We start from the raw sequence: 12,863 nt of genomic DNA on the forward strand, positions 1-12,863 counted from the left end.
AGTAAGGCCCCCTTTTGCAATTGACTAATGGTGAATTTATCAATGCCAATGGTGTTCAAGTGGTGCTCCAGTTGTTTTGGGATTGCACTCAAGGCGCCTATTACTATTGGTACTACCCTTGCTTGCCTTTGCCACAGTCTTTCTGTTTCTATTTTATACGTCTTTGTATTTTGTTATCTTCTCCAGTTCTCATCTATTCTGTTGTTGTTGTTATTATTATTATTAAATCTAGTATAGATAAAATGCCTATCCATGTTTGTGCTCAGATATAATTTTAACAGGATGTGGGGGGAGGAGGTGGAACTGTGCAAGCTGTAGTGGGTGGAAGGATATGAAGAGCAATACCAAGAATATGATATTCTATTATCTTCAATAATCTAAAACAAAAACAAGCAATTTCTGGGTTGATTTAACAATAGCTCCTTCTGCTCCTGGTCCTCTTAATTGTGCCTTTCCCTTTTCACAAGTAAATCCCAAGATAAATAGAACTCAGCTGACAAAAATTCTGGATGAGAAGTAATTAGATCATATCTTCATCTCCATACTGTCTGTATAACACATATAACTGAAAAGCAATTATCTATTCATTAAGAATAAACCTAAAGCAATGTATAAAATCAGCACTTACCACATTTCAGTAACAGTACTAGTGGTATGGAAATCTATATTTTATTAAGCATTCATTAGCAATTAGCAAAAAATGTCTCTGTAATAGATATTCCTCCTAAAATGAAAGTATAAGCACCCTTTGCAAGTGCCACCCAGGAATATGAAACTTTTTCACAGTTTTGGCAGAGAAGAAAGTATTCTATAGTATAATAAAAATTAAAAATGCAGGAGCATAGCTCTTTTTGCTTTTCCTCCCACATTAAATATCTATTACTTTTGCCTCAATTTTTTCCCTTTGTAATTGGTTTTTCCCCTTTGTAATTGGATGGATGGACACATGATTGTGTGTAGTAACTGGAATGGTCATAAAAATAGTAGCTTCAAAGAAGCTATCGACAATTCCAGAAAGATTTACTGTAATTTATTAAAACCCAATTGTCAAAAAGGCTTACTAATTAACAGCATGAAGTTAACATTACTATAAGGGAACATAATAGAAGAGAAATAATGCAGAATTGCACGCTGTTGGGCCAAAAGCTTCAAATCGTGAAGAATAAAATTTAAAAATAGAGGGCATGGAACTAATAGAGTTCTATAAACTAGAGACTATTAATAAACTATTAGTACCAACTGTTCTCAATTTATATACACACATAAGAGAGAGAAGCGACAGAACAGATGGATACAAAATATACGACTTCACTGAACCGGGAAAAGGCCAGGGACAAATACCAAGCTAGTACTGATACTTGATAATTGTGATAATCTACTACCATGCATGCCTTACATGCTCCCTCCGGTAAGCAAAGTTGCCCGTCTTGGCAAAGAATCATTTCTTCATAAAAAAGACTGAGCTAAAGTAAGATTGCTAAATCATTTCACAAATAACCAAATAAAGTTCCAACTGCCTTCTCTTAGAGTCTATGTTTGAACAGCTATTGTGCTGAAAAGGGGGGGGAGGGAAACCACAAATAGGTATAGTAAAATGACCATTCATGACTACATCATTGATTCTGATACAAATACATAATTCTGATACATGCAAAAGGTATCAATTATTCTGTTTCTAAATTATGAATTAAAATAAAAACAGTCAAAAAGGTCACCATTACAATTGAAAATACAGTAACTGCTAAACGGAGTGAAATTAAAATACGTCAAGAATACCAGGGAATAAATTTTCATAGAAAAAGAACTCGTAACCAGGAAAAACATGTCAACATTACTCTATTGTATAGTTTTTGAAATACTTAAATAGCTTTTTACGTATTAAAATAGCTTGTTTCAGTCCCATAATTATTTTGAAGAGTTACTTACAAAAAAGTCAGAGCATTACACTGTCACAATGCTAAATGGAATCACAACACATCAATCCATATAAATAAATGCCTTTTTACAGTGCAATAGTCATTCTATGCATCTGAAATCATAAGCAGATATGAGCCTTCATCAAAACATATATAATAATCAGATATTTTAATTATGTGACTACATTAGTATAGGGCTTTTCAACCTTTTCACCCATTGTACCACTTTTATGTTATGGCAACATCTGAGTACCACCAGTCGCCTAGCAAGGTGTCAAAAACTTGATGACAAAAAAAAAGAAAAAAAGTGATGAAGTACAGGTAGTCCTCAACTTACAACAGTTCACTTAGTGACTGTTTGAAGTTACAATGGCACTGAAAAAAGCGCCCAAGCCACAGCCAAGCATGACACCTGTCTGAGCACTTCTGTTGAGGATTGGCAGCGGGGGTGGTGTGTGTGTGTGTTTGGTTTTTATTCTCCCCGTCTGCTGGGTGGTTGCAGCAGGTTTTGGTCAATTCACATGACCCTGGGAAACTGTGACCATCATAAATATGAATCAGTTGCCAAGCATCTGAATGTAAATCACAAGACCCTGGAGATGCCGCAACATTCCAGCTGATTGGTGCTTCTTCTGGGCTCAGTAGAAGCGCCAGGATCAGCGCCGAGCTCCAGCTGCAGCCTGGTGCTGATCCTGGTGCTTTCGATGAGCCCTGACAGCCCTGCAGCTCCAGCTATCTCTCGCTCAGGCTTCTGTGATACTGCCACCAGTTCAGCTCATTCCCCTCCGCCACTACCACTTTTCTAGGATGGTCACGTACCACCTGCCAGATGCCAATGTACCTCAGGTGGTACCCGTACCACTGGTTGAAAAGCCCTGCATTAGTAAAAATAAAGGAAGTATCATCTGAATTTAACTGAATGAACAGTAAGAAAGCTGATATTGTTCAGTTGAACTGATATTTCATTTGAATCAATGGATCTTCATTCAATGTGCAATTTCAAAATGAGTTTGGGAAAGAAGTAGGATAACCATTGTTTAGATTACAGAACATAAAATGTTTCACCTATATATATGTGCTTGAATTTCATATTTTTTACTGACACTACTCAGGTAGTCCTCGACTTACAATAGTTCATTTAGTAACTGTTCGAAGTTAAAACAGCACTGAAAAGTGACTTATGACCGTTTTTCACACTTACAACCACTGCAGCATCCTAATGGTCCCATGATCGAAATTCAGACACTTGGCAACTGACTCATATTTATGATGGTTGCAGTGTCTTGGAATCATGTGATCACCTTTTGCAACCTTCTGACAAGCAAAGTCAATGTGGAAGCCAGATTCACTTAACAATTGTGTTACTAACTTAACAATTGCAGTGATTCACTTAATAAGAAAGGTCGTAAAATGGGGCAAAATTCAGTTAAAAACTGTCTCACTTAGCAATAGAAATTTTGTAGTCAACTGTGGTCATAAGTCAAGGACTACCAGTGTAGAAAAGCAGACAGAGGACTTTGGTATATTATTCAGTAAAGTATTTTCTCATGTTACTGAAACAATGCTATGCAATTTTTCCATTATAAAAGATAACAGTCAGAAACTCTCCTGCTTCAATAACTTTGGAAGTCATATCAGTAACCCACTAAAGATCTAAGGATTATATTTTTAAATGCCAGGATAGTTGATAAGAAAACTGTCATTCAATAGTTTCAACCAAGCATACACTACAGAAAACTGATAGGGCAGTTTTAATCTCTCCCAGATTTTTTTTTCCTGTGCAACATTAGCCCTGTTTTGATGGATAGGGAAAGTCTGTTTCTTCCAAAGTTTTTAAGTATAAAAACTGCCAGGTGAGGTGAGGTATCTTAAAACAGGATAATATATATTAGTATAGCTTGCTATTTGATAGCAAGGCTCCTGCAGGAACTCCCATTTTCAGGAAATGATGAATGAATATAAATATTCTGAACACCTTCTACAAAGGATTTTATGGGCTCCATAACCATGGACCTTTCTCAGGAGGTATGTTTGATCTGGCCTGTTGTAGACACCAAGCGGAAGGTGATCTGGGGAGAAGCTTTGGAAAAAATTTCTATTTTAAAGTCAGGATATAAATAACCTAAGCAAAGCAATCATACAATTCCATGTATCCAGACAGATTCACGAGAAGCCAAATGATCTAATTTTTCATTGCCGACAGAAATAAATATTAAACAATTTGGTTCTTAATTAAGTTGCTTGGGTTTGCTAAGCTATTATAATCACATTATTTTACTTTGGGAAAGATGAGAAGTAAAATATTAATATATTTTTATAAGCATTACATAACAATAACAAAGAATCATTTATAAAATATATCTCCTAAAAACTTGTTCAACTTGGGATCCAGATGAGATAGCCCTGAAGGGGTTTTTACATATAGCGAAGTCTACATGTTTGTGACTACTTTTGAATTTTTAATATTTCTGCATATATATTAAAGCTTGTGCATGTATTTGTTGAGGAAATGTCCTAAAGCTACATTTCTATATATAGAGGCTTTGGATTTTAGGAACTCCTGGATTTCGTGATTTTCCATCTTTAATTCTGGCTGAGCTTGTACTACCTCAAAACAAAACTAAGACTCAGTTTTGGAGTTCTCCTGAACTCGCGGTTTCTGTTCAAAGAGCAGGTGTCAATCATATGCAAATCTTTGCACTGTTCTGTGTTATGTGCCAGCTTGAAACCCTTTCTAGATCAGGAGGCACTGTACATGGAAAGCCATGCTTTGGTCAGCTCCTGAGTGGATTATTGTAAAATATTATATATGGTGCTGCCTTAAAGAATACCCAGAAGCTCCAAATGCTTCAAAATTGAGCAGTGCCAGCCACACTCTACTCATGTTAACCTTTGCTCTGAATGCTACACTCACCTTCAATTTGTTTCCAGGTGTCAAGATGCTAGTTATTATTTATAAACACATGGCACGTGGCCAACATACTTGCGTGACTACCTTATCTTGTTTATACCTGTCCACTAGATCAGGCAAGAGGTGTATGCTCCAGGTCCATCAATCAGGGTTTATCAACTAGTGGGACCCAGGAAGCATTCCTTTTCTGTAATTATGCCTGTCCTCTGAAAGACACTATCACCCAAAACTTGGTTGTCCCAACTCTGCTCACTCAACAGAAAGCCTTGAAGACCTGACCAAGGGATCAGGAGAGCAACTTACACATTAACCAGGTGCGTTAAGTTGAACTTTACAAGACAGAATGAATCATTAAATTTCAACTATGTGAGATATGACCAATTCAGTTGGATATACTTTACTGTTTTAAAATTACTCTCTGTAGAAAATATAATTAAATTTAGTATTTATACAAGCTAAAAGAAAATTGTCAGGTCAATTAAGTTCCATGTATTCACTTTACTCATACTGTACTGTATGCTATTTATTCCCTAAATACAATTTGTTTAAGTATAATAATAGAACAAACAGATGTATGGATCAATACATTTTTCCTTTTAAAATTTATTTATGTCTACTCATTTTCTGGGACACGGTGGCTCAGTGGGTTAGGATGCTGAGCTTGTCAATCAGAAGGTCGGCAGTTTGGTGGGTTGAATCCCGAGTGCAGCGCAGCAGAGTGAGCACCTGTTACTCGTCCCAGCTTCTGCCAACCTAGCAGTTCGAAAGCACGTAGAAATGCAAGTAGAAAAATAGGGACCACTATGGTGGGAAGGTAACAGCATTCCGTGCGCCTTTGGCATCTAATCATGCTGGCCACATGACCACGGAGACGTCCTCGGACAAGCGCTGGCTCTTCGGCTTTGAAACGGAGATGAGCACCGGCCCCCTAGTCAGAAACGACTAGCACGCATGTGCAGGGGAACCTTTACCTTACTCATTTTCTAGCGTCAGTTATATAAACTACTGTGATTGCATATATCATTGTGGCACATTACGCACATGAAGAGATCCATGGTTTGTTAGCCCAATCACCAAAGATACAGAGACAAAATAAGAAGTGGAATTGGTTTGCTTTGCTTCACTTCTTAATCAGACTACCTAGTCAACTGCCTCTGTTGAACTGGAAAAACATCAGGGAAGCCAATCTTAAGTAACCAAGCAGGTAGGAAGCTGGAGGTAGCTGGACCTATGCTTAATTCAAATCCCACTGGATCCTAAAGAAAAGGGATGGGTTTTTTTGCATAGGATTCTGGATTTTGGAAATAATTTAGAATTATCCTCAGGAAAGTGCGAGATAATGGCATTTTCCCAATTTGACCAGAATTGGATGAAAATGAATACCTCACCTTCTGATATTCTGCCTCTTCTTCAACACTGCAGGCACCCTTTCCAGTTTTAGTTAAGATTGTATCTTTAATTTGGACAGGCTTTAATTTAAGGAAAACCTACCCTGTTAAGAATCACAGGTAACAGAAATAAGCCCTCCATTCATTCTCCAGCTGGGATGTATCCAGTGGTGGGATTCAAATATGTGAACAACCGGTTCTCTGTGTGGAGGCCACTTCCGGAAGTCCATTCTAGTCCTGGGTAACAAAAAATTAGCTGCCGGTTCTGCCGAAGTGGCGTGAACTGGTTGAATCCCACCACTGGATGTAGCCTATAATAGGGTGATTCTGAATAGAAACTGCCTTAATACGTTTATTCTTACCAGTTAGATGTTGTGGTATTTTAAATCTGTATACAAATCCTCTGGACATTCAATACATATCAAAGAAACCACAGCTCATGCTATTAAATGGTAGGATTTAAGTAAAATAAGTATATTACTTAATACTCTTAAAGCGACAGTTGGAAAAATCTAAATGTGTGGCACCAAATGTATAAACAGCAGCTCACCAAAAGTAAGAAGCCTTGTTTCAAATGACTCCATATTTTGCAAACCTCTGTGGAATTAGTTTCCATAACTAAGTATTGTCAGTCATTTTTTTATCAATTTCTATGACTGAATACTCCGCCTTAGGAAACTGAATGCTCCCTAGTCACAAATGATACCAGCTAGAAATATATAGAACTTCTGCTATTTCAGAGAACTAAACATCAAAATTATCTAAAATATTAATATGTAAAAAATAAGATTCTCACAGTTCTTATGTTTCTTTAATCTATTAGTTGAATTTACCAAGTTGTCTTCCACTGAATTAAAAAATAATACTGTTTATTTTTATAGTTACTCCACAATTATGCAGGAATCTGCACAAATGTTTAAAATTAAATATAATTGAAAGTAAACTTTTATAGTATCTTTAATTTTTTAATGAATACAAGAACTCTATCGCCATCTAGTGAAAAAGTGATTATTATACTACTATCAAATTACCATTTTGAGATTTTCTGTTAAAAATATATACAATATACATTGTCTATTTGATTAATTTATATTATGATTATATTTTTCACTTTTGCAGCAGAAAACATTTAAAAAAATAGAAAAGAAAAAATAAATAAAACAGCATTAAGCTCAGAAAGATTTCCTGGTGGCAATGATATTATATAATAATTATAATTAATAATTAGATATATTTAAATAATCTAGTTTCACTAGATCTATTAAGCTATTATTTTCTACAAAATTAAATGTCAGTTATAGTTTATATATCCTTTGCAAAGCAAGTCAAGGTTGTACTGATACCTCCTTACAAATACCCACAAACTTAAAAGTTCCACCCTTATCAGTAATACATTTGAGAACACTGTTTATCCTAGTCAGGCTCCATCTGAGAAATAAGCTTTTCTTCTTATATCTACTTCCTATGGCTAAAATGTCATTTATTAAAATACCTACTTAGCATTCTTGACAAAACCAAATGATGTGCCATTATTAGAAATAAACTCAATGCACAGAAATCAATTAATCAATTAAATGCTTTAAAATACAAATTGAAAAAAGTTTCCATTCTGGTCTAAAAAAATTTGAACTAAAATATGACTGTTAACAAGATCTACTATAAATATTATAAACAATATATTTTAAAAAAGAAGGAATTACCAGTTGGTTTTTAGAAAACTGAAGCAGTTACTCTTGAGTAAGACAGTGCTTGACTTAGCATTTTGTATTCAGAAAAATTTATTTACTCCCCCTATAAAAATACATGACATCGTATGTTCTGATGGAAGAGACCACTGAATAGTTAAAAGTCCCTTTTTCTAAAGAAGTTACTTTGAGTTTGCCATAAAATATTCCTGAAATGTTCTGATACTTTCTCCTCTTCTGATGTCAAATCTGTGTCTCTTAATTTTTTTATGAAAAGTTTGTTCCAACAATAATTTATTGTTCCTCCCCAGCATCCCAACTATCTTTGAACTTTCTGTTGTTTTAATTAAATAAAAAAAACAAGTTGATTGAGGACAGAACTATCACATTCGATGAAGAGGGCTAAACCCTCTCCTAGCCCACTTTTCTAGTCAAACAAACAAAACATAAATCCATAAGGAGTCAGAACTCCATATTCTTTTCTGGGAGGAATAATGCCTAATGTGACAGCTATTTACTGTACTCTAGGACTGGAATGGGGTGGGCGCGATTTCGGCATAACACCCCTAGTCTAGAAGATAACATGGCTATAGAAAAATTTTAAGGCTGTTCTTCTTAACTACGATCTTTGCTCTAGTCCTAATGTATCTAGATTAGTGGTCTGCCATATCAGATAACAGCAAATGTCATTTGCTAATTATATAGTATACTGGTGAAATACTTCCTTTTGTCATTCGGAATTTCACATCAGTTTCACTGCTGAAGCCCATTCCTAAACTACAGTAAACAGCAATATTTTTTTGCTAGCCTTAATACCAAACAAGTAGTATTTTATATTTTTGTCACATATTCTCCATAAGAAAATCTTCTACAACAAATTTTGCCTATTTCTTAATTTACAGAAATTTAAAATTAATTCAAATTAATTGAATTGATAAAAAAGATTTTCAAATCGATATTAATATTTGGAGGCCTCCCATCAGTTTTACTGCTCACAGTCCTACAATCCTGCCAGCTTTTAAGGAGGCCTTGAAGATCTTAATTCTTCCCAAAAGTACTAAAACAGTATGCAAGCTCATGTTAATTTGTTTCTGGTGCTCTGCGTTTTATTTTTTTTTCTTTTATCATAGTTTATTAACATTTAATAGTCGCCCGGGTGTGTTTGGTGAGTAGGCAGCCCTAATAACTGAAGAAAAAAAAGACAGAAAAATAGATAAATTTACCATCCTATCCACCACTACCACCCACAAAATAATCACAGTACTGATCATTGCTGACTTACCTCTCTACCTTTGAAAGTCACCAAAGCAGCAAGGGGTTTTGCATAAAATCTACTGTAGGAAAATCCCAGGCATCCATACATACTATTAGCTGTAAGCTTCAGAGCCTTCTGCCTGATATCATACTGAAAAAACAAACAACTATCATAATCAGGTAAAAATTATTTTCTTCTTTTAACTAGTTAAAGTAATTAGCAAGCTAATACGGAAGAGCATCCCAGAGAAGATAGAACCATATTTAAAAATTTTTAAATGTCATTTCCATCCTGTTTTTATACATTTGGCATTCAAGAAAGTGAGCAGCACTTTAATAAAACAGTACAACATTTAAACCCAGTAGGTAACTTTTACTGCATATTTTTCAGGTGTTTTTTTTTTTTAAAAAAAATATCCCTGGCCTAAGCAAGCTAGTTTTTAAGAGAAAAAAATATGTACCACGTATTTACTACATTTAGATTAGGGTCAAATACAGGTAGTTCTCAACTTACAACCATTCAGTGACCACTCAAAAAGGTGACTTACAACCATTTTTTACACTTATGACAGTTGTAGCTTCCCCATGTTCACATGATCAAAATTCAGATGCTTGGCAACTGGCATGTATTTAAGATAGTTGCAGTGTCCCAAGGTCATATGATCACCTTTTGTGACCTTCTGACAAGGAGAAGGTTGCTAACTTAATAACTGCAGTGATTCGCTTAACTGTGGCAAGGAAGATCATAAAATGGGGCAACATTCATTTAGCAAATGTCTCACTTGGCAACAGATATTTTGGGCTCAAGTGTGGTCATAAGTCAAGGACTGCCTGTATATTGTTATGTAGGAAAGCCTCTATCAACTCTTATTTTTTGTTTGCTTGTTTTCCTCTGTATCTCACACTAAACTATACCAAGCATTTCACTGCCAATGATCATATATAATTAATCTTTCCTGATCCAATCTTGACAGTGTTTTGAAGGGCAGGAGTAAATTTGCTCCAGTATTGTTAATATGGGGACGCGGTGGCTCAGTGGGTTAGGACGCTGAGCTTGTCGATCAGAAGGTCGGCAGTTTGGCGGGTCGAATCCCGAGTGTCGCGTAACAGAGTGAGCGCCTGTTACTCGTCCCAGCTTCTGCCAACCTAGCAGTTCGAAAGCACATAAAAAATGCAAGTAGAAAAATAGGGACCACTCCGGTGGGAAGGTAACAGCGTTCCGTGCGCCTTTGGCATCTAGTCATGCCGGCCACATGACCACGGAGACGTCCTCGGACAAGCGCTGGCTCTTCGGCTTTGAAACGGAGATGAGCACCGGCCCCTAGAGTCGGAAACGACTAGCATGCATGTGCGGGGGAACCTTTACCTTTACCTTTATTGTTAATATATTACATTTGACCCAATCTGATCTTTAGACAATTTTGACACTCATCCCTGTGGACATTCCAAATAGTTGCATATTGTAAACTAGGCAAGGAACTATTCAGAATGAGAAACAAGGACTCTCGCGTCACACTTCACAGCCATTCCTCTCTTGCCAGCTATTGTTGGTTTTTCTTCCTTTGTCAATTTTATATGCCATTATGTCATCACTGTACATTCTGGGGAAATCCTGTAACTTAAACTTTTTAAAAACTCTCGTGTTCCTTATACTGTCAATCTTATCCTGAACCTGATCAGATCTCATTAAGAGTGAGGATGTGTGTTTTTTTCTACAGCTATGTACTCACAGAGAGGTTTGAAATGGAGGACTTGAAAAGCAATCAAAATATAAACCTAAATTCTCAACAAATGATTTTATTGACATTATAATGGATATTCTTTTCTTGCTTCTTTTAATATTGTTATCCTTGGATATTTTTCTGAGAAGCAAATGGAATCACAATTGAGGTATCCTTGCTGCTCTCTGAGCTTTGTTGTTTTCTTTCAGACATTACTCAAACTAAGTAATACTAGGTGATCCACTGATGATGTTACCTAGTTTGGATAATGAAACATCTGCAAGAAACCCCTGATCTACAAATATTCTCCTTTATCAGAACCATGATTATCCATAGAGAAGGGAGCCAGGTGGTTTAGAAATAGGATGGATAAAAGTAAAGTAAAGTAAAGGTGTGAGTTTATATATGTATGTTTGTAAAATACAGTGCTGAAAATCTTATTCATGTGATCAAAGCATCATGTACAACAACCTGTCCAAGCTTGGTGTTCTTCAGATTTGTTGGGATTGTAAATATGGAATTCAATAGCATAGTAATGCTGACAGGAAAAATAAGAATTGCAGTGTTAAGCCATCTGGAAGATGATAGGTTGGGGACTAAAAATGATATATTCCTATTTAAAATTAGAATTCAGTATAACTAATTGCATGAGATTAAAATGTGATGTCAGAGAATACTTTTTCAACTAATGGTTAGTTTGAAAGGTCTTCTTAAAGTCCTCTACAAACTTATTTTGTTCCTTTTAAGCCTACTGAAGCCTAAATGATTTCTCTATGATAAAAAAATAAGTTATATTCTTTAGATCTGTAAGAGTAGGTAACAAGTATTAAAATTATTTAATGGATGTCAGAATACTCTAAAAAGAGACTTTTCAAGACATTATTGGAGTTTTACCAAATATAAGTTATTGTTCTAAATATATTTGAAAAAAATATCTTTTATTAATTTGCAAAGGGTATTCCGTTTATTTTGAAGTTCTATTTAGAAAACAAGTATGTATTCTTATTTTCTCATTATTTCCCTCTTGATCAAAGTTTATAAGAGTTTATCAATAGGAAGCTACTCATCAAGAATAAAAAGCCTCATTTGTTTTAGTCGGACAGTCCAAATAAATTAATAATCTTTTTAATTACCAATTTTTACTTTAATATCAATAAACTTTGGTTCAGAAAATACATATTTATTACCAAGACATAATATTTAATATTATATTAAAGCAAATATTCCCACTCTGTATTCAAAGCAAGCATTCAAACAAGTTGTACCATGAAATTAGTGAGATTTATACCTGTAAGCAAAGGTCAGGGTGTAAGCCTGGTTGTTTCATCAGCTGTTTCACTTGACGCCTTCGCTCAACAAGCTTCTTAATCTCTTTAGGCAACACTCCCATTTCTAGAGATGAATCAGGTAATTCGGGAATTTCTTCTTGTTCACCAGCCTGTGAAATAGTAAACTTGACATATAAGTATTACCAAAATACTTTAAATCTCACAAGCTTTCTTGGATAAAGAGCATTTATAAGAATAAAAATCAAAGTTAATGTCAACAGTGCACTATACTGAAGGGACAAGATAAGACAAAGTAAAAAAAACCTGGATTTGCAATTCATTTCTTTCAGAACTGCAAGCATGAAAGACCATTCCAAATCGTCAAGTTTATGCTTCCATCACAAACACAAAATCCAGAAGTATTTTCCAAAAAAACCCCAAAACTAGATATATACTTTTCTTTGAATAAAGCTATCAATTTAACCATCTCTACTTTTCTTTAAAAATATTTGTAAAATCAATAAATTCTAATACATTTTTTTAACTTCCTCTTAGCATACTTTCAAATACACTTTCAAGAATATTTTACAAGCTTTTAGTAATTACTCAAGCATTATGTATAAAGAAAAAGAACTTTGGTTTTGGTTTTACTGATTGTTGTTATAGAAGTGTCTAGTATATTATATATTAATATTATGTATATTATATATTAATATTATA

General features: G+C 35.0%; 1 protein-coding gene across 1 annotated transcript in view; it reads right to left on the minus strand.

Moving 5' to 3' along the window:
- The window catches only part of POLA1 (DNA polymerase alpha 1, catalytic subunit), a 267,117-nt gene that overhangs the window by 195,829 nt on the left and 58,425 nt on the right, over window positions 1–12,863 (minus strand). The window contains exons 25-26 of the mRNA XM_083361916.1: window positions 12,164–12,313; window positions 9,183–9,305 (exon numbers count right to left, since the gene is read on the minus strand). Coding sequence (XP_083218042.1) covers window positions 9,183–9,305; window positions 12,164–12,313 — 273 coding nt within the window. The remainder of the gene's footprint in view (window positions 1–9,182; window positions 9,306–12,163; window positions 12,314–12,863) is intronic.

Source organism: Vipera ursinii, assembly GCF_947247035.1.
Source record: "Vipera ursinii genome assembly, chromosome: 4".
Lineage (NCBI taxonomy): Eukaryota > Metazoa > Chordata > Lepidosauria > Squamata > Viperidae > Vipera > Vipera ursinii.